The sequence below is a fragment of the Caretta caretta genome, chromosome 27 (genome assembly GCF_965140235.1).
Source record: "Caretta caretta isolate rCarCar2 chromosome 27, rCarCar1.hap1, whole genome shotgun sequence".
Taxonomy (NCBI): Eukaryota; Metazoa; Chordata; order Testudines; family Cheloniidae; genus Caretta; species Caretta caretta.
The window spans coordinates 12,553,039-12,579,433 of record NC_134232.1 but is presented as its reverse complement, the minus strand read 5'-3'; the positions used below and the strand labels follow the sequence as shown (position 1 = coordinate 12,579,433).

Below are 26,395 nucleotides of genomic sequence, written 5' to 3'. Positions count from 1 at the left end.
CGGTGAAAAATGTGTGCACAACAGCCCCATCCTGTGTCTGAGCAGGCCCGACTCCTGGTCCCCACACACACAGGCTCTGCCCTCTCAAACTACTTGCTAGCGGTTAGTTTAATCACTCAGAGGTGCCCCCCTGCTGTGACACAGAAAGGGATTTGAAATCCCCTTAATGTGCCACCCCCCCACCCACACTGAAGCAGATGGCAGTAATAGACTGAAGATTCAGCTCTGATATTTTTAATATCAAAAGGATTAGACAATACAACAGCCAAATAAAAATAGAACTCTAAAAACAGCAGTTGGATTTCAGTGTTAATGCTAAGGCAGATGATACAATATTTAGAGGAGCCTGCTTACCTCAGCCTGAGGTTTGGTTTTGCTTACAGGTCAGGTCTGTGAAGGGAAGAATTTAAAGGGTCGTGAGAGGTTCCCTGGCAGGCAGGGGTTTGCAAAGCTTCCCAAGGTGGATGGGTGCCTAGCTCACTGGGAGTTGGGTGCTTTTGGAAATTCTGCCCAGAAGTCCTCTGTCCACAGATTTCCCCCCCACTAACCTCATGACGTAGAGGCCTCCAGGTGACTGAATATCATTACTGACTTAAGCTGGATTGCAACCAACAGCCTAGAAGTGAACTCCTTATTGCCAAGCCCCTGAGTGCAGGAGGCCACTAGCTGTGTGTATGACCGTGCCACTATGGAGCATCAGTGTAAACCGTGCCAGTCTAAGGCTACACAAAGCAGAGCATGTCTTCAAACAGGTGCCACATGGGCATTTCACAAATGCAGGACACTGCAGCTGTCTTGGCCTAGATTCTTTACAGCACTGGGATGGGACTGCCTTGCTGGGAAATACTCCTGTTGGCCTCTTCACCAGCTTCTGTGTGGGGAAATCTCCCTTGGTTCCAGACAGTGATTTGGCATTGCTTCTCTCATTGCACTTCTCTGCGTTGAACTGTCCTAGGTTGCTGTCCGCTTATCTTAAAATTAAGTGGTAGCCTTCTGGAGCCTGCACTGAGAGAGACAAAGGCACACGCACCAGTCACTTTCCTCGATTGGGAAATGTAGTCCTAATGTTTCTCTTATTCAGCTTGTGGGGGGGGCGTCTCAGTGCATTTGAGACGATTTAAGACAGCGCTTTGGGACATCACAAAATCCTGTCTTCCTGTGAGAATGAAGGAGCCTCCCCCACCCCCAACTAGACCTGCACAGGCCCTCTTCGTGTGTCTTTATTTTTTCTCCCTCTTCCCTGTTCTTCTATGACTGATGTTCATATGAGTCATTTTCTCCATTCTGTCATGAGCCAGGGCCATCACAACTGTGGACTGGAGTTTCCCTTCACGGGCTTTTTTTTTTTTTTGGCTGCTCCTCATTTCCCCGCCCTTTCCTTTTCCCAGGGAAGCCGTATACCTTTGGTAACAGCTGCTACGAAACAGGATTCATCTGGCAGGTTCCTGACCATCTGCGGTGCCCCAGAGAGGAAAGAGACAAGGTTAGAACGTGGGCAGGCTGCAGAGTGAGTCAGGCTGCTCATTCTTCAGCGGTGCTCCAGCAGGATTTTAAGAGGCGGGGTGCGAATTGCTGGGGTGGGTACCAGTTGTTTGGTCATCCTGCTGTGTGCAGGCGGGATTGTATAATACCCAGCTCTCACATAGCACTTTTCAGTGGTAGATCTCAAAGCACTATCTTCATCATTATCCCCATTTTACAGGAAAGTGGGATACGGAGAGGAGAAGTGAGTTGCCCAAGGTCATCCAGCTGACCTGTGGCAGAGCTGTGGTTAGAACCCAGTTTTCCTGGGTCCCAGGCCAATGCTCTATCTGCTAGGCCACACAAGGCAGCACGTGCCCGTATTTGCCAGTGCAAGGGGGACCCCCCCACCCCAGCCCCCGTGATGTCCTACCCCTTCACCAACGGCGGGTGATCTTTATGGGAAAGTCCAGCACAAAAGCGGGCTCTGCCAAGCGAGGGGAGGGGATGGAATAGGTGAAGGGAAGAGCAGTTTTCCCAACCTGGAAGCCCCTTACCAGGTCACTGATGAGGATGTGAATCCCGGTCGGTCCCTGCTTGGAAACCTGCTGGATCTGGTTGGCTGGGAGGCTGAGCAGCTCTGCCAGTTTGTTGGTCAGTTCCGTGGCAGTGAGTTCTTCCAGATAGACCTCTTGGTACGTGGCTTTCAAAGAAAACCCCAAAAAGCCAGTGAGCCAGCGCCAGGATTTCCCTCCCCTTCCCAAGAGCTTTGTCGGGCGACAAAAAGACCTCCAGGGGTCACCTGCAGCTACCGTGGAGACCAGCCCAGCTCCGGCCCTTCCTGCAGTATGAGGAAGTTTGGATTCAGATGTAGCCTCTGTAGCGGCCCCCAATCCCTGAAAGCTCCTGCTGAGCTGACACGGCAGCCCCTGTGAAATAGCCACGGCTTGATTGCAAGCCACGGCTTGATTGCAAGCCAAGGGCTTGATCCAGTGCTTAGGGAGGGCTGTCTGGCTAAAGGTGTTATGCAGTTGCCCAGCACATGGGTATCTGAGCCCCTTCCCCATACAGCTGATAGGGTAGGCCCTAGGGCATTTCAGCCAGCATAATCCTATTGTCTTCAATGGACTTTAGCCCCAGCCCTGAGCCAGATGACCAGCCAGGTTCAGCTTTGCATGGATGGGTGCACCAGAAATGCACAGCTGGAGGCCAGTGCAGAATCTCTCCTGAGCCCAAGACTTGCTGTGCCCAGCCCCCTGGTCAAAGGCGAACTGGCCTGGCTCCCTGAACTTGGCCCTCAGGAGCATTGACAGTAAAGAGCAGCTGCTTGTTTTACCTGGGTGTGAGTCCTCAGGGGTGTCTCTGCCATTGGCTTGGGGCTCCCTGGACATGTACAGGGTGAGCCGAGGGCGGACGCACCTGTGGGAGAAGAGAGCGTGTTGATTGGCCTATCGACCTGTAGCGCCAAGTGTCTCGAAGCAGAAGGGCCGCAGGAGCCATGCTCGTGTAACGTGTATTACACGTAATGCCCAGGGACCCCAGGAGAGGTTGAGTGCTGCCTGCATGTGTGCACGTGTCCACCCCCTGCCCCCCTCCCCAGACCTCAATGCCAGTTTTACAGTTGGGGAAACTGAGGCACGGGGCTTGTGATTCACTGGAGGCTGCGTAGGGAATCTAGCAGAGCTGGGAACTGAAGCCAGATCTCCCGAGTTCCCAGTACAGGGCTTCCACCGGACACACCACCTTCCTCTGCCTATTGAAATTCAGGGATACCCTACCCCTGCAGATGAAGAGAAGCTTGTAATGAACCATTTAGACTTGTGTTGATCTGCCCCGGCTGTGGGGGTGCTGGAGAGAGAAGTATTTACCTCCTGCTAGGCATTGTGGTTGCATAAGTGGGACATGCACATCAGACCTCAGTGCTTGTGACGAGGTCACCACTGTCCCCCTGCACAGGGACTCCATGGCTGCTGCAATCGTAGGGGTAAGCGCCGCAAGACTAGCCCATTCCACGATCCTGTGTCCTCGGCTCTGCCCGGGCAGGCCTGCGGGGAGCCGGGAAGGGCCAGCCACCCACTGCACCTCCTCCTGGACGCTAAGGCCAAGATTTCCAAAGGTGATTAGTGATTCTGGGGGGGTCCAAGTTCAGATTCCTTCCAAGGGCTGAGCACCTGCCCTCTGAGAATTGGGCTCCCACGATCACCGGTTCCTGGGCTGTCTATATCCACCACATCCCACCCCCTGTGACCACACTGAGAACTTACAAGCTCATGACATGCGCCAGCTAGGTGCAAAGGAGACAGGGAGCCTCCCTCTATGCTACCGTTAGATGAGGTAGAGCAGTGACTTGGTGCAGCAAAGCAATTGCTTAGAGTATAAAGTCGTTCAGGAAGAGACAGTCCTTTCATTCTGTTTGTACAGCCCCTAGCATAGCGGGAGCCTGGGCTGTGACTGGGTCTGCTACGGCTGTGCAAATCGATGGGTTCTGGGTCTGCCTGAGCACTGCAGAAGGGGACCCTGTGTTCCCCCACCCACCAGCCCTGGATGCAGTGTCAAGGTCTCTTTTCCCCCCACCCCACCTGGCTTTCAGCGCATGGGAGAGCCGGATCCCGTCAGCCGCTCCACAGATCTGGATGAGGTCGCTGCGGGAAAGCTTCAGCAGGTCGGCTCCTGGAGAGAGAGAGAGGCAGGCAGGCGTGGCTGGCATGATCATCCAGTGCGGCACTAAATCCCAGTGCAGAGTGGTTCACAGGCAGGGGCCGGACCTGCCATGTTGCAGGTCCCTGCCTGGGGAAGGAAACCGTCCCCCTGGGTGGGACTGGGCCGAGCAGGACTCCTGTCTGTTTCAAACCATCCCCTGACTCCCCCCAGAGGAGGGTTAGGTGAGCAGGGGATGAAGGCAGCCATCTCCGTGCCAGACCAATGAATCCAGCAGCGTGGACCTGTTGAGAGCAGGCTGCTCCTCCACCTCCTGGATCAGCTGGGTTCTTCGGACAAGGCCAGAGCCCAGCCTGCAGAGCTGGTACTGCTCACGTGGCCTACGTCCCTTTGTAAGTGGAGGGCTCACGCTTGCCAGTCCCCAGGGGCACAGACAGACTGCCCCTCCTACCCACCACTAACCTCTCCATCATCCAAGCCACCCAGAGTTCATCCATGCGTCTCAGCACCTCCAAAGCACAGAGGTGTATTTGTCTTGTGAGCATCCCCTTAGGACAGGGACAGAGCCACGCAAGGGTGAGTGCTGCCCCCCAGCTCTGGGGCGGGTTGGCTCCACCAGCCCTTCTCCCTAGTTTCATTGGCTCAGGAAGCCAGACTGCCTCACCTGTGAAATTAGCCAACATCCTGCAGTAAGCGGCGAAGCGATTCTTGTGCAGCCACTGCTGGGTTTCCAAGATGGAGGCACAGGGACTGAGAGCCTGGGACAGACAGATGGAGAGGGGAGCGTTTGGAGTGACAGGTGGGCTTGAGACCCCAATCACGAGTTTTGTACGTACTCAGCAAACCTCAGCCCAGCACTCACCTAGGGCCCCTGGACCTGGTGGAGTGACCGTGAGGACTAGCCTGTGGGGAGACAGCCGCCAGGTGTAGCCCCAGGTGCAGAGTGATGCTGGTAGCCCCCCGGAACCTGAACGCCTTCAGTGTTTGTTCCAGCTGGGCCCAGACACCCAGGCCTTGTCCAGTGTCCCAACCCAGGCATGGGATCTAACCTCTGCATCTCACCCTGCAGGGAACCCACCCTCATGCCAGATCGTTGTGCCCTGCAATCTCTTGCCAGCCCCTCTCTCATCAAGGGATCAGCCAGGAGCAGGGCAGGTTCAGTAACAACCCCAGTGAATCCACGGATGGCTGAAGCTTGGTTACCTCCGTGGCTTATTCCAGTAGCGGGGCTGGGGTGTTCCCTGTGTGGTGCAGGGTTTAGAACAGGAGTGAAGGGCTGTGAGTTCCATTCCCAAGCAGTGGGGGAGCGCGATCAGGGTGTGAGAGCGGGAACAGGGAGTCAGGACTCCTGGGTTCTGCACCAGGCTCTGGGAGGGGACGTATGATCAGGGGGTTAGAGCAGGAACAGGGAGTCAGGACTCCTGGGTTCTGCGCCAGGCTCTGGGAGGGGACGTATGATCAGGGGGTTAGAGCAGGAACAGGGAGTCAGGACTCCTGGGTTCTGCGCTGGGCTCTACCCTGCCTTGCGGCGGGGCATCAGCTCAAATCACTTAGTCTCTCTGCCTCAGTTTGCTGACGGGCAAGATGGGTGCCATAACGCCCACCCCGCAGCGTGCGGAGACTCGCTTGATTAGCAAGTGCTTGGAGTTCCTCTGCCTGCCAGGAAAGCAATGATGGTTCCTCTGCTACATGCAATGCCAAGGTCCCCTCCTGCGGCAGCCGGCCATGGCACGGGGTGTGGGTGGCAGAGTGAGGCAAGGGGAGCGCCAGGCAGGCTCTTACCTCGGCCGTGCTCTCTGCTGGGCTGTCGGAGGGGCAGCTGGGCGAGGAACAGCCCCTGCCAGGGAGAAGGGAGACGGTTGACGGTTATCCTGCAGCACAGGGGTGAAGTGGGGGGCTACAAGTGCTGCGGGGGAGAGGGGTTGATCAGAGCAGGGGGTCTCTCCAGCTTACCTTTCTGGGGTCAGCAGTTTGAAGGCGTGAGGAGAGGGGAGCCCGGGGGTGGCCGGGGGGCTGTGGGGGCTGCTGGAGGCTTCTGGCCAGGGGGTGCACTGGAAGCAGAGGGGAGGGGGTTAGGAGGAGGGTAGTTTCCACTTCTCTAGCAGTGCTGTGCTTTGCATACAGCTCTGCCCCCTTAATGCAGCTACCTCTGGGGTGGGACCTAGCCACCCCCTCACCACACGCACCTCCCGCCCTCCCTGTCCGTGTTCTGGGGTTAGACGATTGCGCGCTTCCCGGCCAGGGGACACACCTCTGAGGTTCATTAATAGGATGGAGTCCCGGTTATCTTGCTGCCCCGTTAAGATGGTGGCACCGATCCTGCCCCCTTGACAGGTCCGGGCCTGCCCAGCCCTGGCCTACCTGGGAACGCTGCACTGCTAACCCCACAGCTGGGCTGCCGTGGGGGGGCACAAGGTACAGCTAGAAATGTAATGCCAGCAGGCTGGTGCCTCTCTCAGCTGCCCCTCGTGCTGTGGGGTTGCCCCATACCTGACCCAAACCCACCTCCGCCAGCACCGTGCTCTCATAGGAAGGCTGGTATTTTTCTCGCTCCTGCGGTGATTGTTTCTCAATTTTCTCCCGGTCAGTTTTTTGTTTCCTGTCTGCTCCCTTGGGCTGAAAAAACAAATTTCCCAGTTTCCAGTTGGACCCAGTAAGCACAGACCCCATCGTGTCTGTCAAGGGACCCTTCCCCCCGGCTGGGCTGGCAGGATAGGGGCCTCTGAAAGTCCCCAGCACCCTCTACCTCTTTGCAGCCCTCGATCTTCACAAAGGATCTTAGTATTGCTATCCCCATTTTGGTGATGGGGAAACAGAGGCACAGAGTGGGGAAGTCACCCAGCAGGTCAGGGTCAAAGCTGGGAATAGAACCCCAACGTGCTGAGTCCCGCTCCGGTGTCTTAACCCCTGGACCGCACTGCCTCCCAGGCAGTAGTGATGGCAAAATATAAATCACTGAACTCCTCTGGTCTCTGCTAGCCCTTACAGCGCCCCCTCCCACCCCCACCCCGGATTCCCTGCTGGGCCCCCTGACAGATACCCTGTGTGTTGCTTGCACCAGCCTGCCAAGCTGACGGCGAGACAGAGTTGACCCCGAAGACAAGAGTCTGGGGGAGCGCGGGAGAGCTGAGCCCCGTGCTGCTCCCCGTCTGGTGGAAGCTCAGGCCTGGCAGTGGGAGGCTGCTGCCGGTGGGGGCAGAGCCGGAGCAGCACCCTGCACGCCAGTGATGGAAAGGAGGGAGCAACGTTTAGGGGCTAGAACAGGGGACAGCGGGGCAGGACTCCTGGGTTCTCTTCTTGACTGCGAGGCCGTGAGCGCAGGGGAGGGCTGGGCCATCTAGTGGCTGTAGCGAAGGCTGGCGCGGTGGCCTCCTGGGTTCCATGCCCCCGACTTGATCCCAGGGTGCCAGGCCCCTGCCCTGGAGGACGGTTACCACGACCGTCTCTGTTTTAATGCTGCTTCTTCCCAGCCTCCCCCCGGCCCAGGCAGCTGGGGATGTTAGGGGAAGCCATAGAGGGGGCCCAGTCCGTGCCCGGGACGGGGGCAGGGCGGCGCGGGCACCTTGAACACTTTGACAAGACAGCTGGCCGAGTGCAGGTGATCCGCGTGCTCGCCCTTCTCGTTGGCCTTGTAGGTGTCGAGCTGGATGCGGAAGGGGACACCCTTCTCGCCCCCGTTCTTGCGCAGCGTGAACTCGGTGCTGATGCAGTGAACCTGCCGGGAGGGGGAGGGGTGAGCGTGGCCCCCTGGCTCTCCCCCCCCCCCCCCCAGCCACCCGCGCTCTGCCTCTCCACCCTCCCCATGCTCCGCCCATGCTCTGACCTGCATGAAGACAGACGTCCTCTTGGTGGGGTCCCAGAGGAACTCCACCGTGTTCAGCAGGGTGGGGTGGATGTGCGGCTCCAGCACCCCGACGGACAGGGGGACGTCTGCAAGCAGGGCACAGAGGGATCAGGCAGGACTGGAGCCAGGGAGACGCGTATGCGGGGCAGCAGGTGCCCAGACATCCCAGGGATGGGCATGACGGAGGAGCCCATGTGGAACAGAAGGGGGCTGAAGGATCCGCTGCCCATGAGCCTCTGCCCAGCCACATGGGCATCCTGCCGGTTACGTTCTCGGCGCTCTCACCCCTCCCATGAAACTGGATTGCAAAGCCCTCCTACGCCACAGCGAATTCAATTCCCAGCCCCGGTGGCAGGGAGCTGTTCTCCCTCTAGGGAAAGTGAGGCCGTGAGAATGACCTGCCCAAGGTCCTCAAGCTGGGGCTCTGACCACTAGCCCAGGCTTCCTCCCAGAGGTGAGAACAGGACCCTGGCGGCCGGGCTCCCAGTCCTGTGCTCTAAGCACTTTATGGGCCCAAATCTTCCCAAGTGGCCCAGCTCCCGGTGTCTGCAGGAGCCGCGCCTCCGTAGGCTGGACTGAATTGAGTCGGCTCCCCAGTGCCCCCTGTTCCTTTAGCCTGGTTCCCAGCCCTTGGTTCTCATCCTCTGCTTCCTTCCCCCACCGCCTCCGCGGGGGCTGTTGGAGCTGGCCCAGACCCAGCAAGGGGGAGCCTGGGGTTCCCCCAGACCTCTCAGCTGAGTGCCAGGGCTGGGATGGCATTTCTGGGGTGCCAGGACCAGTAGGTGGTACTGTCACATGTACCGCGATGGAGGTGGGAGGGCACCAGGAATAGGATCTTGCCCAGCCTGGCTTGGCCCAGCGGCCCAGCACAGATTCCTCATGCCCCTCTCCCCTCCCCGAGTCCTCTCCGTGCAGGGCCTACAGTCCGGTTCTGGTTCCTCCTGGCTCTGACCCAGGGACCCCCTCCCCTCCCCGCTTCACCCACAGCCGAGGCTGGGCCGCTCTTGGGGGCTTCCTCGCCCACCGGGATTGGATTCTAGCGACGACCGGGCTGGGCTGCAGATGCCAGGAGCGAGGGGCACCATGCTCCGTGTGCGTGATAGATACTAGGGGTGTGGAGCTGGTACTCACCCAACCCCTCTCATTCCCTATCCCTGGGGCACAGCCGGGCCGCCCCCTGCGGGCAGCCAGACTCACCGATGTCCAGGATGCGGTCGCCAGGGCGGTTCCACCGCCATCCCTCCAGCTGCTGGTGCTCCATGTACTGCAGGCGCCGGTCGTGAAACACCACCCTGGCCACGCTCTGCGGGAGACAGGGGCGTCAGGCCCTGGGCCCTGCCTCAGCTGGGCTCCGTGGCCAGGAGCAGATGGGGGATGGAGCCACGCCAGCCAGGGCGGGAGAGGTCACGTCATGCAGCAGGGGTAGCCTAGGCTCCAACAGCTCAGCCCCCATTCTCTGCCCCCCGGGGCCCCCTCCCCGGCTCACCTTCAGCAGCTTCCGGCACTCGGAAAAGTCGCCCAGCTTGGGGTTGCACAGCATCCGGATCTCGTAGGACTGGCCTGAAAGAGACGGCAGGGCCCTGCGGGTGAGATCTGGGCGACTGTGGGCAGAGGCTCCGGGGGAGGAGTTCTCTGCGCCCCGCTGTGGGCAGCCGGCCCGCTGCTAGCCCCGGGGCTTACCCCTGCCCCCCGCCCAGGGCACAGCCCACCCGGCTCACCTTGGTTCAGGTAGGTGAGGGTCTCCTCGTGCTGCTTGACGGCGGGCGAGGTGGGGGCGCAGAGCACGTACTGGAAGGCCGGGCACTGCAGCTCGGCCGACGTGGAGATGTTCTGCTCCTCTTGCTTCAGGAAGGGCAGCGCCAGGGACTCCCTGCGGCAGGGCAGAGCACACGGCAGTGGGGGCAGCTTCCCCTGTGAGCTCCCCCTCCCCCCAGCCTGTTGGAAGCGGGGATCTGTAGATGCAGGGCTGGGGGGTGGGAAGGGGAGTATAATTCTCCTGCCACCCTTCCCCCCCCACACACACACACCCTCCCAGCCCCTAGTGCCCTGAGCACAGGCCTGGGAGCCAGAGTCTCATCCCAGCTCCTATCACTGGGACCTGGGCACATCACTCCCCCTCTGCCGAGTCTGTTTCCCCTCTGAAGCATTACCCTGACCCATCTGCTAGTGCTTAGCTCTGAAGGGGGGTGGGCCCCCAGCGATTATTTAGGGTTAGGAGGAAGGGGAGGGAATATTTCTGCCGAGGGGCAAGAAAATCGTCTCTCGGGGGGGGTGGAAGCCCGTTGGCCCTTGGGACATCTAGACCGGCCCTCACAGGAGGAAACACGAGAGGGAAGAATCCTGCCCTGATGCCAGGGAGGTGGCTGGAGCCCAGTGGGGCTGTTCTGGCTCCAGTTCCTGCCTCCCGGGGCTGGTTGCAAGCGCTTGGGAAGGCACCAGTGTTAACCCCAGGGGGCTCTTTGCTAGTGCAGAGGTTTATTGGGGGGGGGGTGGGGGGTGCTGCCAGCCTGGCCTTTTAGCTCCAGCAGCAGAAGCATGTGCTGTGAGCTCCAGGGGCCCCACCTTCAGGCCCTGCCAAGGGCCTGCCAGTGGGGGGGAGCTCCATACTCCGTGGCCAGCCACGTGTCTGCCGACCAGACCAGCCGTGTCTCCCCATGGGGCGTGTTGGTCACATGTGACGCAGTTTGGACAGCTCTTGGCAATCCAGCACCATCACGAGCCAGCCAGAAAGGTCCTTCATGCTTGGGGTTTTAACAAAAATAAAAATCCTCATTTTTGACAGAGGGTGGGGGGACGGACCAAAACCAAATGCCTTTCTTCGGGCCGGTGCTTGGAGCCTGCGAACTGCTTTGTCAGGCACAGGAAGTGAATCGCCTGTGTCTTTTCCAAACACCCACTGAAGGGCATCTCTCACATACAGAGGGCACTGAAATGGGACAATCCCCTGCTCCTCGCTCGCTTGCATTTCTCCAGTTTGCAGGAGAGCCCCTGCCGCCTCTCCTGGGCATCCATTTCACACGCACACACGTACCCCTTCAGCTAGCGCAGCTGCTGTAATAACAGGCCAGGATCTCCAAGCCCAAGCAAAAATTGATATTCCTGTTTTACAGCAGGGGAAACTGAGGCAGAGAGGTAGTGACAGTGGGGGAGCAATTTGGGGGATGCGAAAAAGCCACTTACCTGAGCAGATTGCCGCCGGAGCAGGGGTACATCTCCCCTGGCCCTGGCCAGTAGTGTTCGGGCTGGCTGTGCCAGAACAGCATGGTGAGGGCGTGAGGCTGGACGGAAAAGTCCCCAGATCTGAGTGAGGGGCGCTGTCAGGTGGCTGTTGTCTGGCAAGGCAGCTCCTGGCACCTGCCTTTATGCTCCCAGGCTCCCCAGGTGGGTGTGTGCCGGGAGAGGTGCTGAAGGATTGGCCAGCTTCCAGATGGCTCTGAGCAGCTGGCCACACCCTGGGGGGGAAGGACGGGAGCTGGGGCCGTTTCACTGCGGCTGCCCTGGTCTGTGTTACAGGAGGTGGGCGGTCATCGCTGGGGCACGAGCGGGCAAAGCGCCACGAGCCGGAGAGGGGTTCCTGCCCCTTCTGCTTAACCGAGAGCTGCGGTAGGAGGCATTAAGGACCCAGTGGGACGCGGCCCAAACAAGCTCAGAAAACCATAGCCACGTCCAGCCGTCCCCGGGGGCTGGGCCAGAAGGGCTTCACCTTGCAGCGGGCATTGCCTGGGTAACCTCCTCCCCCCATGTGCGTGCTTTGGAGGCGCAGGAGACAGGCGATCGCAGAGCTAAGCCCTGAGCTGGGACGGGGCTCGCTTGCTGGGGGATTTGCCAGCCACAGGCTGCACTGGTGCAGGAGCACCCCAGACATGCCATCGTCCCCCAGGCCTCTTGCCTCCTGGACGCTGCAGCTCACCGCGTGTCGTGTTGTGCACTCCGGCTTCTGCTGCACAGGCCTGGGCAAGCTGGGACAGAGGATGGCCGGTGTCCTGCCTCGTCTCTCCTGTCGCACGCCTGTGTAAAAGGCTTTTCCCAGGGGGCATCTCCGAGCGGGGAGCATATTGCAGAGTGAGGCACGAACATGGCCTAGATCGGCCTGCGGCTGAAACGGAGGGAGACTTGGCTTTCGCGGGGAGGCAAGCGCTGAGGAGCAGCGAAGCCAGGCCAGACGCGGGCAGGGCCCAGAGGCGGAAGGCCCCTCTGTCTGCAGAGCCCGCGGGTTGAGCAGGAACCCTGGCACCGAACCAAAAACTCCTAGCTTTGCTCCGCTCTGGCGCCGGGTGCTCAGAAAGCTGGGCTCTGCGAGAAGGGTCTGGCACGACGGCCGCCAGCCTGGGTTAATACGGCTCCCTGTGCCCCGTACGTCGGGAAGGGAGACTGGAGGTCGTGCTTCCCGGATGGGGGCCTCGATCCCGGGAAGCAGTGGGCTATCCAGGGTGTCAGACTAGATGATGGCAACAGACCTTTCCGCCCATGCACACGTGCTGGTCTAGCCGTGCACACATGTTAGCCCAGCAACGCCCACCTGGTGTGCACGCGGCTGGTGCTGTGACTTCATTGGCTCCAGGTCTCCCCAGTTCCCAGCTCTGCCCTGCCATCACCTGGGTGGCTCAAGGATCACACCTCTTCCCACCCGGAGCGAGTGCTTGGGTGGGCCTGGGTCTCTTCCCAGCTGCCTGGAGCTTTCCGGGGCTTCCAGGAAAGGGTTACACGGCTGAGTCGAGGGGGTGGGGTGGGGTGAGCGAGAGCCCAGGACTGCCCCGGGGAGGGGGGCTGGGAAGAGCTTTCCCCCCCCTCCCCCAAGCAGCGAAGGGTGTGGCGGGGCGGTTGGAGCCGGGTTTACAGCAAACACTTTGCTGGGGTTTGTTGTGAAAACAGGCAGAGCCAAGGGCCCTTTGTTTTGCTGAGCTGGGGAAATTCTTGTCTTCCCTCTTTACTGTAGCGGGGGCTGGGAGGTGTCGCTGGCCCAGGGTTTGGGGCAGCCGTGGGGCTGGGACAGGGGAGCCTGTGGCCTGGGGGGGAAGCAGGGGACAGTGCAGGCGGCGGAGGCAAGGGGTTGGGGGGATCGCTAGGAAAATACAGGGTGGCTGCTGCTCCTTCCTGTGTGGCCTAAACTCTGCATCACTTGCTGAAAGGGCAGGGCTCCGGGGACGGGAGGCACCGGGGGGCTGAGACCGGGGAGCCCCGTGGCCCGAGTTCACCCCTGCCTCTGTGCAGAGCCCCGAGCCAGGACGGAGGCCCTGCATCCCCCAACCCGGGGCTGCTGGAGGCCGTTTCAGCCGCGGGTGCTGCCCCGTCCGCCTGCTGCAATGACCCCCATGAGCTAAGCGCTGGGGTGGGGGCGCACTCTGCCTCCGACGTGGGGGGAGCCCAGAGTCAGGGGAGCCGAATCTGTGCCTGTGGGGACGCCGCCCGGGCCAGGGCTTTTGGGCCGTGTAGCCCATTGGCACCCACTAATGGCAACAGGGCAGTGATGAACCTCCCCTGCCCCCCTCCGCCTTACGCTTGGTCTTCGTCCATTGCATCCCGGTGATCGGGTCCGTCCTGTTGGGCCTGGGCTGGCTTCAGATCAGCTTCCTGCCCGCTCTGGCAGTGCCCCCCCCCCAACCCCCCCGTCCGTCGACCCCGTCCCCCCGACACGCCCATGGGGTGTTTACGCACAAACACGGGGGCGTGCTGCTGGCTTGCTGGGTGCATGGAGTCCGCTCCCCCCCACCCCGCGCCCGTGTTTACACTGCACACAGCCCGCGCCGTAAAACGCGCTCCTAGAAACCCGGAGAGACGTGTGTGTTTGGTGTCAAAATAGACGGAGCTCACTGGTAGGGGGACGGGGACAGCACTTCAGGGGGTGTCCAGGGGTCAGAGGGACTTTGGGGGACTTCAATCTGTTGGTCTGATCCAGGGGCCCGGGAAGCTGGGGGGTGGGATGCCTGGCTAGTTGGCCCCATACTGATCCACCGCAGAGCGGCTGGGGGGCTGGAGGGGACAGCACCTCCCCTGGTCCCCGGGGCCCCGAGGACGAAAGACTGAGCCCTGCAGTGGGGGCAGGTCATGGTGTGACCTGGGGGGGAGCAGGGCAGCCGGGGCTGCAGCTCACCCCTCCGAGACCCCTGACATGAGCTACACATGGAGGGGGAGAGGGGCTCAGTACAACCCAGGCCTCCCCCCAAATTTCCCGGGGGCAGGGGCCAAGCAGCCCCTCTTGCCTGCTGGAGGGCTCAGACCCCCCCTTCCCCCTAAGCCGAGCTGGAGCAGAGCCGTTCAGGCCCAGCTCCAGGCTCCCCCCAAAGGCTGGGCTGGTCCCCGATCCCAGGCTGTGGCCCATCCCACGCCGGCTGGGCCCAGGAGCAGGGCTTGGGGCAGGTGGATCCCACTGGCAGTGACTGTGGAGGGCCGAGGTGGGGCAGGAGGACTGTGGCCTGTGGGGCACTGAGTAGCGCACTGACCGACGTGGATTTCCATGGGCCAAGCGATGGGTCCCTTGGGGGGTGTCAGGGCCTGGTAGCTCAGAGACACTCTGGGGTCCCAGTTCTCAGCCCGTGGGGGGCTGGTGGGTGGGGGGTGTCTCTGCAACCACAAGGAGCCTCCTCAGCCCACTAAGGATCCGTCTGCTGGGGGGGGCTGCTCCCCCTGTCTGGGGGCATTAACTCCTTGGTGGCCTGGCGCCTTTACCCTAGGCTGACACCAGATGGCTGCAGAATCAGGACAGAGGGTGAAGAACCACCCCCAGGGCTCCTGGCAGGATTGAACCCTGGAGTCCGGGGGTTGGCGGGGGAGGGGGAACCCTGTCAGATCCCCTTGGCGCTCCCCTGAGGTAGCAACCAGGAGGGGGTCACCAATGCATCTCTCTGCTCCTCATTCCTTGTCGCCAAACCCCCACCCCCTCCACCCAGCCCATTCCTAGGCTCAGCTGCTGCCTCCCTGCCAGCTCCCCCAGCAGGCGGGGGGCCCCCCAGTTCCCAGCTCTGCCTCCCCATCCCCTCCCCCACAGCTCTGGCTCCCCTGCCCCACCTTTGTCTCGCCTTCCAGAGCTCCCTCCCCCCCCCCGCTCTCCTTTGCCGGACCCCACCTGGGGTGGGGTGGGGTGGCGTCCCCCCTCCCCCAGCCTTGGCTCTGCCCACTCCAAACGTGGGTGGGGGCATCTCCCCTCCCCCACAATCCCACCTCTCTATCCCTGGACCCCCCTTTCCAGGCCAGGGCCCAGCAGGGCAGCAGGGATCACAGGCCCTGGGTGGAAACCGGGCCCGCCCTTGGTGTTTGCTGTACACAAGCCCCGTTTCCAGTAAACACCAGCCCTTGCAATGATCCAGGAGCCGCTGGGGATGGGGAGGCGGGGACACGCCCCAGGTGCCCTGCATCCTTTGGGGGAGATCTGCAAAGCTCAGATCCTGCCCGCCCCACGCCCAGAAAGAGAGGGACTTTGGCTGAGGCCTGCACACTCATCTCCCCCAATGCAGCCGAACTGAAAGTACAGAGCACCCCCACCCGTGAGCGTCCCCCCCAGATCACAGCTGGGTGTAGCTGTGGAAGAGAGCCAGGCAATTTCTTGGGTGTAGACCGTCCCCTGCAGGAGAGAAGGGGCCCTGACGAGAGTGGGGCCTCTCCGAGGGGCACTCTCCCTGCCAGCTATTGCTCTCCAGGGCCAGGCCCTGCCCCACCCCCCATCGCTGACCCATGCTTCTCGCCTCCCCCAGGCCCTCCCCAAGGCCACTCCAGCAGCCCTCCTAGGAGCAGCCCGAGGCCGGGGGCGTTTCGCGGGGGTCAACCCCGGCCCTCCCCAGGCACCCCGTGCTGCGGGCAGGGGGCTGACGTCTGAGTGACACAGAGTTCAGGGCCAGGGGAGGGGGTTCGAGATTCTAGCCTGAGCCGGCCGGACGCAGGCCAGAGCCGCTCGCCCAGTGAGCAGCACCGAGCCCAGTTTGCCTGACCTCCCCATGGTGTGTGCGTGACAGAGACCGGGGGTGGGGGGGGGCGATCAATTCCAGCTGGCTTGTGGTCTCTCTGCCCCTGGCTGTTAGTCATTCACCCACATTTTGATCCCCGCGGCCGATCTGCTCCGTCCAGCCCCCTCTGGGATTCCAGAGCCTGGGGCTGGGAGCAGAGCCCCACGACTGGGCTTTCCCTCTCTCTTGCTGAGCCCCTGGGGGGCAGGGGGGGAGCTGCTGTTTTTAATGGGAAAAATAATTAACCTGAAACCGTGGCAGACTTCCCTTTGCTTTTCAGTGCCTCCTGCTGCCTGCGGTTCCCTCGAGGACGTGGGAATAATTAAGCATGGGGGGGTGGGGAGAGGAGGACCAGCTCCAAGGAGCCCCGTCTGACCCTCCCAAGAGATGGGGGGCTTGGTGTCTACATGAGAAACGCTGGGCCTGTGGCCCCCGGAGGACTCCGTGCGTGACCGGGGAGCTGGCAGGGGTAGGGTACTAGGCAGCATGGCCCAGTGGGCAGGGCACTGGGCTCTGTTCCCAGCCCAACCTCTGACCCAGGGCAAGTCTGCTCATCGCTCTCCTGCCTGTTTAGACCACAGCCCCTGGGGGGCAGGGAATCGCCTCAGGTGCCCCCCTCGCTCTCGCCTGGGGCTGGTAGGTGGAACTGGAGCACAAACAAAGCAGCCTGGATGGCGGGGACGGGGTTTCCCTGAGACCGGTGGAGACTCTCTGGGTTTTGCGGCCAACCATTTTACACAAACACACGCAGGGTCCCGATTCCCACCAGCAGGGGGCAGCACCACACACACACACACACACACACACACACACACACACACACACACACACACACACACACACACACACACACACAGCCAATTCCCTCCAGCAGGGGGCAGCGCTGTTTGCTCGCTGACACCCTCCCCACCCTCCCATACGAAAGCGTCTTGCCACCCCAGGACGCCACAGCCAGGGACAGAGACTTGATCGTCCTGATCTCGGGGACTGGCCGGGGGGGGGGGGGAAACAAACAGGAAAATCCTTGGGCCAAACTTCTTGCAATCCTCCGTCATCCATTACAGGGTGATCAGAAGGGAGGCGCCCTGAGCCGTGCGCCCCCCAAGCTGGAGAATGCGCCATGGGACCCCTCCTGGACTGGCTGCGGCGACTGGGCTAGAAGGGATGATTGGGCCCCTCTGGGATGTTGCTCGTCTTTTTCCCTCTGCCGCCCACCCCCGGGCTCCTTGGCGGGAGCCGTACCCACCCCCACCCCAGGGCGCAGCTGTGGGCTGTCCCCGAGTCCTGGCTCGCCTTGGCTTTGTCCTCAGGCCGGGCTGGACCCAGCTGCGCGGTCAGGAGTGGCCGAGTGGGGCTGACCTCTGAGCTTCATCGGCAGCCGGGAGGCAGAAGCGTGCCTGGCTCTAGGCGCCTCGGCCCCGCCACGGGGCGGGGAGCCCGAGGCCTCCCCTGAAGGGCACGTCCAGGGCTGGGAGTGGGGCTTCGCTGGGGTCAGCACAGCAGAGAGGGGCAGTGGCTGAGGCTGGCCGAGACCCGCGCGGACAAGGGCGCAGGTGGGCGTATTGTGCCAGCCTGTTTGACACCCAGTTCGACGGATGGGGGCCAGGCCCCAAAACACACTGGCGCCCCCTAGTGGCAAGTACCAGAGCGACACCCCTGAGGTCTCTATTTCCCACCACGCTGGGTGAGCTCCCCCACCCATGGGCACCACCCCTGACTCCGGGGGCCCTCCTCAGGCTGGGAGTCAGTCTCCGTGGCCAATCCAGCCTTGGGCTCCTCTGCCGCTGGCATCCCTGAGCCCGGAGCTGCCGTCTGTGGTGGGCTCTGAAGAGGGAAAACCGCTAAGCTGGGGGGGCTTAGGGCAGAGAGATGGGGAGGTGCTTACAGTGCTAGGTCTAGCTATGGGCAGAGAGGAACTGGAGAGGGGATTGCTGGGGCACTAGGGACACCTGGTGATGGGTGGGGACCAATTGGGCAGATAGAGGGCAGCTCATTTTGCAGCTCTTAGCCAATCCCGCCTAGGCACTCGTGCTAAGCGGTGCCCCACACATCCCAGCCCTGATCTCAAGAGCTGGGCTTGGCCGCTGCCAACCTGAGCAGAATTCAAACTCCTGACCCGGAGGAGAGCCGTGCTGGCCGCAGGAACGGCCCGCCCCCGACTCCCAGCCCAGGTCACCTTTTCCAAGGGTTTCCAGGGCAGGCAGACCTGGGGGGTGACTGGAACGGCCCACCCCAGCTTGTTCCCCATGGCAGAGCTGGAGGAGGCTGGGAGTGCTGGGGCTGGGTGGTCTGGTTTGTGATTGTAGGGTCTCTCTGGGGTGCTGGGGCTGGGCACCCCAGCTGTTATCCTACAGGAGATGCAGTGAGCCCTGACTCCTCGCCCTTTGTCTCGGGCCTGGGGAGCCGTGGCTGGAAGGAGCTGGAGATACCCACAGCAGGATCCCAGCGTACAGAACCCCCAAACCTCGACTTTTTGTGACGATTCCCTCTGCACCCGTGGAAGGGTTGGGGTGACACCGCCCCCCCTGCCCCCGGCAGTTCCCCTCCCCTCCCTGCTCGGCCGCTGTCTCCGGGAGGCTGCATTGCAGTTTCCAAGCGGTGAGTTATAAATCCGTGCATGACAAACAGTGGCTAAATATAGCTGGAGCTGGAACCGTTTTCGGCTGACACACACCTGCCTGGCCTGGGGAGTGCGAGTGGAGGGGGGCCGGCTTCCGGGGCCTGTGACGGCAGCCGGGGTGCTGAGGCAGCAAACGCAGAGCTTGTGACCCACTTCCAGCCTCGCCGGGGTTGTTCCAGGGGGAGAAAATAACCCCCACGCTCCCTGCCCAGGGGAGGTGAAGGGCAGGGCAGGGCTGGGAGGCGGGCTCTGTTTCAGAGGCTCTTGCTGGAGCTGGGAGATGATCCCCACTGTGGGGAGGGGGGGCTGTGATCCTCCCCCCCCCAAGGAATTTATGGCACCGTAGTAGGGCTGGGTGAAAATGGGCACCGTTTGGGAGAAACCAAATTAGCCCTCACGAGATCCGGCTGGTAACGGCCCATATGGCTCCTACCTAACCGGCCCATTCGGGGGAGGGAGCTCCTTGCTGGGACTGGCCCAGCATGGCTCCTACCGGCCCAGTTGCGGGAGGAGGCTCCCAAAGTCACAGAGGGGAGGGGGAAATGCCCCCAGTGCTATTGTCTGGCTGGCTGAGTTTGGGGGGCACTGTGACCTGGGAGGTGCTCCCCGTCTTCCCTTCCACCCCCATCCCATTTCATTGTAACTTGTCCTGGGCTCCCGAGGTCTGATTCCGCCCCCCACAAACACACACGCCCACACTCCCTGCCCTGGCCCATGGCTCTCGTGACTCACATTGCTTCAGTCCCTACAGGGGAAGAAAGGGGCCTCTGGAGCCCCCCACCCTGGCCTCTCACTGGCCTCATTGCCCAGTGCTCTGTCCCGACAGCACATGGGACTCCGGGGCACCTGGAGCCACTGCCGTGAGCACGGGGAAGGGAGCACCTGGACCGGAGTTGGGGCAGGGGCCCTCCCACGGCCCCTTCATTGCCCCAATCTGTAACCCATAGGCCCTGTCCTGTGCCAGATCCCTGTGCCCTGGTGGGCGCTCGCCACGTGACTGGCTCACACCCTCTGCCTCCAGCCTGGCTCTGATTCCTCCCACGCTGGGGCTGAACCAGCATCCGGCCGGGCTGGTCCCATCTCCGATTATTATGAGTGACAAGGCAGGGCCGGAATCCCCACCCGGCCTGGCCCCCCCGCAAAGGGGGGGCACCATGCCAGGTGGGCCCAGCAGCCAGCGCCTGGGTAAAACACCAGCACCCTTCCCTGAGTGCGTCATGCCTCCGCTGAGCCTTTCCTGGTCACCAAAGCTGCATCTTTTGCCGAAAAACATTTGGATGGAAACTTTTCCTCCGCTGGCTGCCAGACCGTGCGGTTCTGCGCAGGGCCAGCAGGGGGCAGCAGCAGAACAGTGAGGCATGTGGGGTGTCAAGGGGGGGCTCATGCTCCTAAAACCTCCCCTTCCAGGCCTCATGGCATCCAGTTGCTGTTTGCGCTCAACCCAGATAGAAACCCACCTGCCCCCTTTAGTGCCACTTTTAGTGCCCTTGGAGGTGGCTAGCCTTTCGGGGTGCCCCTAGCAGAGTGATCGCTGGGTACCCGTCCCTCTCGCTACCCCAGCGCCTGCGTCGGCCAAAGCCCTCCTCCCACGGGCGCTGCCCTGGCCAGCCAGCCGCCCGTGCCATCAAAGCCTTATGTGAGCGGGCCAGGGCTGAAAGCTGACGCTGAGCCGCCGGTTCGTTTTGTCTCCTCTTGCCACGGGAATAGAGACCGCAGGGCAGGGGCTGGCTTGAGATATGCAACACACTGGCCCAGTGTCCCCCAGCGGGGGCAAAAGTCTACTAGTGCCACCAGCTAAGGGAGTCACTCACGGGGCAGCGCCTGCTGGGTTTTTTGGGACGTGGGTTCGAGCCGCACTGATGACCCGTTGCGGGGAGGCTCCTGCTATTGTCCCCCAAACGCATGTGGGTGGGGGGGGGGGTGACTGAGTGCACCACTCCCCGAGGGGCTGGGCAGCGTGATGGGTGTACTGGGCATGCAGCGGCCAGTCCGGTACCTGCTCCAAGCACTGAACTTCCCAGGCCCTTGCCCTTGGTGGCCTGCCATTCCCAATCCCACACGTTTGCTTTCAGGCTAAGGGTAAACCCAGCCGTTCCTGCCACAGCCCCTTGGGGCAGGGCTGTAAAGGGAGCAGGCTCGCTGGGAGGCAGCGCGGGCCACTGGCCGGACGAGCCTGGACTGGGACTTGGGACAAGTAGGTTCGATTCCCAGCTCTGCCATTAGGGGACCTTGGGCAAGTCACGGCCCCGCTCAGTGCCTCAGTTTCCCCATCTGTACCATGGGGCTAAGGAGCCTGACCTCCCTTGTGACGTTCATGGAGCCCTACCGATGAAAAGCGCTATGTGGGTATTGTTACGGTGATCCCGTCTGCCCCCTCCTCCTCCTCCTGCACCTGCTGACACCCCCTGCCTGGCCAGCACCCAGCCTGCGGCTGCCCCCCACAGCCTGGGGAGGCTCCTCCCTTGCCGGTTCCAGGGGGATCACAGAGCCCCCTGCTGGCCGGATGTGGAACTGGAGGGTAACACACAAGTAACATTACACTACACAAGTCGTCAGAGCAGCAGCCGTGTTAGTCTGTGTCCGCAAAAAGAACAGGAGGACTTGTGGCACCTTAGAGACTAACCAATTTATCTGAGCATAAGCTTTCGTGAGCTACTGCTCACTTCCTCCGACGCATTCAGTGGAAAATCCACTCCTTTTCTTTTTACACAAGTACTGACGCCCGCGAATAATATCTGGGCCTCCAGGAGGCAGATCCGAGCAAAGGCCCTGTCTTGGGATCACGAGCAGCTGATGGGCCGGCCCTTGAGCTGGTGCGAATGAGGGTCGCTGCCTTGGCTTGCGTCATGCCAGCAGAGGAGCGAGCAGAGTGCATTTAGGGGCACGGTTCCTGGGACACACCCAGGAATCTGTCCTTTATCCATAACAATAGGACACTATTTTGCAGGGGCGGGCTGATCGCGAACGGTCGGTTGTCTGTGGGTATAGGCCAGGCGCATTGCTTAGCCGCAGTTGGGCCTGTAAGTGTTATACGGCACCATTTCTGTTCCCTGACTGGCTGAGCGTGCATGACCCGCCTGATTGAATTGATCTTTGAGTTTTGGCACAAATTTTAAAGCAGGGAATGCCTGCAGTTGACACACAAATCCTCGTGGGACACGAGTGCATTAACATGTGAGCACAGCCAGTGTGAACGGGAACAGCGCGCCTGCCAGCTGGGATCAGCCCAGAGACCCAGCTAGTCCTGTTACACGGTTGCCACCTCTGAGGCCCAAAAGACTCAGACGTCTGCCTGCCCTCCAACACATACACCCCTGGGTACCGCTTATCCCCCACCCAGGGCCCTGTCTCCCCATCCCACCTCCAGGAGAGGGCACCAGCCCTGAAAGCTCCTGCTGCCAGAGCTGTCCCTGGCGACGACCTCGCCAAGCAGGACACAGTACCGGCTAAATCCACCCTGGCAGCAACCACCCAGCTAGAACCTGCATGGTGGTGACTGGGTGCTACCCACCCTCAGCTCCCCCTGTCCTGTTTGCTACTGACCCATCCCCATGGCTCCCAGACACCCTGGAGCCAGAGGTCCCTCTGCACAACACTGCCACCCTACCGGCTACCGCCAGTGGGGGCTGGGGGAGCCAGCAGGGGTGTGACTGACAGAACCCGGGACTTTTAAGGGCCTGGGCAGACTTCCAGATTTCCCAGCACAGCTGCCTAAAAAAAGGGCCAATCCTGGGAAAACTTGCATGGGTGGCAACCCTATTCCTGTATCAGCACCCAGCACCAGCTGGTTCAGAGGAAGGTGCAAGAACCGCCCCTAGTGGACAGTTATGGCATAACGTGTCCATGGGGAAATGTCCTCTTTGCAAAATTCCGCCCCCCCCGGCCCCCCCCCCCGCTCCCTCCCGGCCTCCTCCATTGCTGAAGGGAGCACAGAAAAAACAACTCTTGGATCCAAATCCAGATGCAGCTGCTGCCTTTGCTCTGGGAGCATCGCTCTGTGCAAAAGGCAAGAGCATCCACGCCATGAAGCATCAAAGCGCCTTCCAGAGTGAGGGCCCTGGGAATGTCATCGTTGACGCCCAGGCTGTGGGATGCAAACCAGGAAGAGATGACGTCGGGGGCAGCGGGAAGAGAATGACTAGCCGTACTCAAAGCTTGCGCTCTGACAATCACTGGGCTGATGCTGACGCTCGCAGGCAGAGTGAACGAGCTAGTAAGGGGCAGAGAGAGCGAGAGAAGAAAAACTATCTGAGGGAACAAATGGGCTCTAAACTACCGTGGCTATTAACCCCTTGGTTGGCCGGTTCCCTCTAGGAGAGGGCCCTGTGCTTTGGAGCCCAGGTATCAGCTCCTGGATGGGGCACAGCAGGGTGGGGCAGAGAGGGGGTGTCTCTCGCTCCTGGGCCCTGGCCTGGCCTGTTCCCCAGCCGGGGCTCAGAGGTGGCTGGAGCCAGGGGTGATGCTCGGGGTTAAAGGGCAGCATGTGACCTGCACGTGGGAACACTGTTCAGCCCCCAATATTTCCACTGCAGGAGGTGATAGCTCCCCTCTGCCCCCGAATCCAGCTGACAAATGCAGGCATCAGATAAGCGGCAAATTCTTGGCAGCCAGGGGAACTCCCCCTCAAGGACATGGCACAGTGGCTCACACCAGACCGGATGGCTCTCTGAAAGCTGGGCTCTAGCTCAGCCAGAAGAATGTTCTCAGTGGTTTATTGTGGGCTAAGGAGATCACTTGTTTATATCCTGAAATCTACGTGCAGGCACACAGGGAGCTCCTCTCTGTACATTCCCATGGTCCAGCTGCTGGAGTAGTTTGCTACTCAACACAGGTAAAGGGGAGCAGATTGGGGTCCAGGGGTTTCAGATTTCCAGTGCCCAGCATCTCCCCAGTTGTCCAGATCCTGCAGCTTTCGCTGTGACACCCCAGGACTGGCTGGTCAAAGCTCAGGATGGAGAATCCCCACACCCCAGAGAAGAGGGGGAGCAGCCGGAGGCTGAGAATTTCACAAACACTTGCCAGGAACGTCTTGTTAAAAACCTCTTGTCTCTGTGATGATTGAATCAAGACAAGGGGCTCTGGTGCATTTTAATTCCCTGGGCTTTGAAGGATGGGTCTAAACAGCTCACCATTATCATAAATCAGCCCTTTGCTTTGCATTGGGGGCAGTGACGCTTGTAAAACACGTCCTCATCCCGGAGCTGCGTCAACCCAGCCCTGGCTGAATCCACCGGCCCTGCATCTAGAGCGGGGGGCGGGGGGTAACCCTCATCTCAGTTGGCCGTGGGGTTCACCCCCAGCCAGCTATGCCAGCCCTCAGAATTCCCCCCGCCCGGCGATTAGTGTGTGGCATCGATGCTCCCCGCCCTTTGCCCTTTGGCCTCTTGATGGGAAGTGGAGCTTCAAAAGGCTGCCAGACAGGCGGCTGCTGGAGGGAGCGGTGTGATGGGGGACGCAGTGGGAGGATTGCATTTTCTGGTGCCACCAGGCCTGCGTCAGCATGCGGCCGTGCCAGCCCGCCGCCGACAGGGCTCTGAACAGGCGGGAGCCTCTAGAGCAAAAGCTGCAGGCGATTTCAGTTGGGGAAGAACCCAGATGTGGCCGCGTGCCTGTCTCCGCCAAATAACACCAAATGCTACGGGGGCAACTGTTCGAATAGATACCAGACCTCAGCCAAGCTGGGCATTGGTGAATTGGGAGTGACTCCACTTTTGAGAGGGTTCCAGAGGCCTGGTCTACACTTCCAGTTTAGACCAACGTAGCTCTGCTGCTCGGGGTGTGTGGGAAAAATTCACCCCCCTGAGCCCCCCAGTGCAGCCACAGCTAGAGACAGTAAAGGCTGAGATGGGGGTGATCAGATCTCAGGCATCAGCTGATGGGCACCGAGGCATTCTTCCATCGACCTGTCTGGCTTCACTTGGGGAAGTGGAAAAACGCCTTCCGGCGCTGTCGGAAGTGGCTACACTCTGGCATTACAGTGGCACAGGTACGGCCCAGAGTATAGACAAGCCTGCAGGGCTGGGAGGAGGAGCAGAGGTCAAATCTGCACCAACTCACGCCCCTCCCCATGAAAGTCAATGGCAGTTAGGTGCCGACACACCCTTGGGAGCTGGGCCTGCCGCCCTGCACTCCTCCCTCCTGTGCAGGGGGCCCAGCCGTGCAGGGACGGGCATGCTGATCAGAGCACAGAGGAGCTAGAGGCAGGCTCGGGCTTGTGTTCGGTGGAAGGGAATGGTAAGAGGAGAAAAGAGCCCATTGGTTTAACACACATTTTCCTTGCATTCACGTGGAGAACAACCCAGACCCAGTTTGTACTGAGCAGACCCTGGCTTCCCCAAGTGATGGTAATTGCCCCCCGCCTTAACCGATGCTGCAGGAGAAGGTGAACCCCGCTCTCCCCCTGGCCCATTGTACAGTGCTGTGAAGAAGTGGCTGGGGGAAATCCCCTCCTTCCCCCCTCCCCGTCCGTGCTGATCACAAAATGAGCCAGACCTCCTTCTTGTCTTCAAAGCCCAGCTCCAACATTTCAGCCTGGGGCCTCGTGAATTCTGCCCACTCAGATGGCAACTCGGGCAGGGCGCTAGGAGCCGGGGGGCTCTCGTTCTGGCTCTATCACTGAGTCACAAAGTGCTGGGGGGGGGTGGGGAGGACTTGCTGCTGTCCTTGGGGAAGCTCCCTTCCACCCCCGTTGCCCCTCAGCCACCCTCGATGGTCATATGGGGATGGGCGATGCTGAGGGAGGCGAGCGCCAGGATCAGGGAAGGAAGCTCTCCGTGATGCTGGCCTGAAAGGCAAACCAGCAAAAAGCAAGCGGGGATGGCTCCAGCCAGCCAGCATCTGGCCCGGTTAATACCCCGAGCCATGCTCTGTGGCTCACGCATGAGTAAAGACGGTGCATAGCCGAGAAGGCCCAAGAATAGCTGGGGTGAAATCATCAGCGGCCTGATGCCACCAGCTTGAGCGAGAGAAGCATGTGGCCGGGCAGGATGGGGGTGGGTGGAGAGCGAACACGGGGAAGGAGCCAGGGAAAGCTGCTCTCGCTGAGCAGCCTTGGGCTCTGCCTCGCACAGGGCCCTGTGCCCCGCCGGCCCCCCCATCAATCCAGCGGCCGCAGTCGCACACAGCAGCTGAGAACCTGGCAGTGAGCTCTTGGTTGGCATGTGTGAGCAGGCGTCTGGGAGCTGGGCCTAGCAGGAGGCAGGCTGGGGGGGCTGAGGCTTGGCAGCGTGCCAGGGAGGACCGGAGAGTGGGGCGCAGGGGGTAAAGGTGAAGGCAGCAGGGAATGGGTCTTATACTCAGGGGGGCTGAAGGAAAACTACCCACCCCCAGGGGGATTGTAGATCTCGCTGACAGCAGGCAGGGAGGAAAACTCCACCTTAAAGAAGGGAAAATGCTTCCACATATCCCTCCCCCACCCCCCAAATCCATCCAACATGAAGGATCCCGGTTTGCTGCCTTTGCACTATTCCGCCGTGCAAGGCCGGGAGAGTCCAACCGTGCGAGGCTGCAGGAGGACCCACGAGCATCCTGGCTGAGGGGAGATGGCCGTGGGGGGGGGGGCGCAGGATAGAATTGGGGAAACCCCCGAAAAACCACCTGATCCCACAGAAGATACTGGCATCCCCCGGGGGCAGGGGAGCTGGGACAATTTGTATGGGGGGGGGGGTGGCTGAGAGCCATTGAAGCCCAAACTGTAAGCCCTGGATAGGATGGGGACCACTTCAAGCCAGGGGGTGCGGCAGCGGGGCAGCCCCCCCCCCCACTTAGAGTCCCGCACCTCCGCCCCCCAGCTCCCGCAGCAGCCCCGCGGCCCAAGTAACTTCAGAGCGGGGCTGGGGGGCTGAGGGGCAGCCCCGCCCCCTGCCGGGGAGCCAA

At 61.3% G+C, this 26,395-nt stretch overlaps 1 protein-coding gene across 4 annotated transcripts; it reads right to left on the bottom strand.

The window, feature by feature from the left end:
* Positions 1–218: 218 nt before the first annotated feature.
* LOC125626913 (transcription factor CP2-like protein 1) lies at positions 219–13,541 on the bottom strand. Of its 4 annotated transcripts, none has more exons than XM_048830473.2 (16): positions 13,461–13,541; positions 11,144–12,059; positions 9,682–9,929; positions 9,450–9,523; positions 9,161–9,266; positions 7,943–8,049; positions 7,682–7,834; positions 6,625–6,735; positions 6,073–6,170; positions 5,902–5,956; positions 4,784–4,877; positions 4,041–4,131; positions 2,798–2,880; positions 2,019–2,164; positions 1,402–1,453; positions 219–1,005 (listed from the first exon to the last, which is right to left on the bottom strand). In XM_048830473.2, the coding sequence occupies exons 2-16, from the start codon at positions 11,224–11,226 to the stop codon at positions 968–970; spliced, it is 1,539 nt and encodes a 512-aa protein (XP_048686430.1). In that variant the 5' UTR covers positions 11,227–12,059; positions 13,461–13,541; the 3' UTR covers positions 219–967. The 4 variants fall into 4 exon arrangements, with proteins under 4 accessions (XP_048686430.1, XP_048686431.1, XP_074979715.1 ...); XM_048830474.2 differs by having other exon boundaries at positions 9,682–9,833; XM_075123614.1 differs by lacking the exon at positions 1,402–1,453.
* Positions 13,542–26,395: the final 12,854 nt, after the last annotated feature.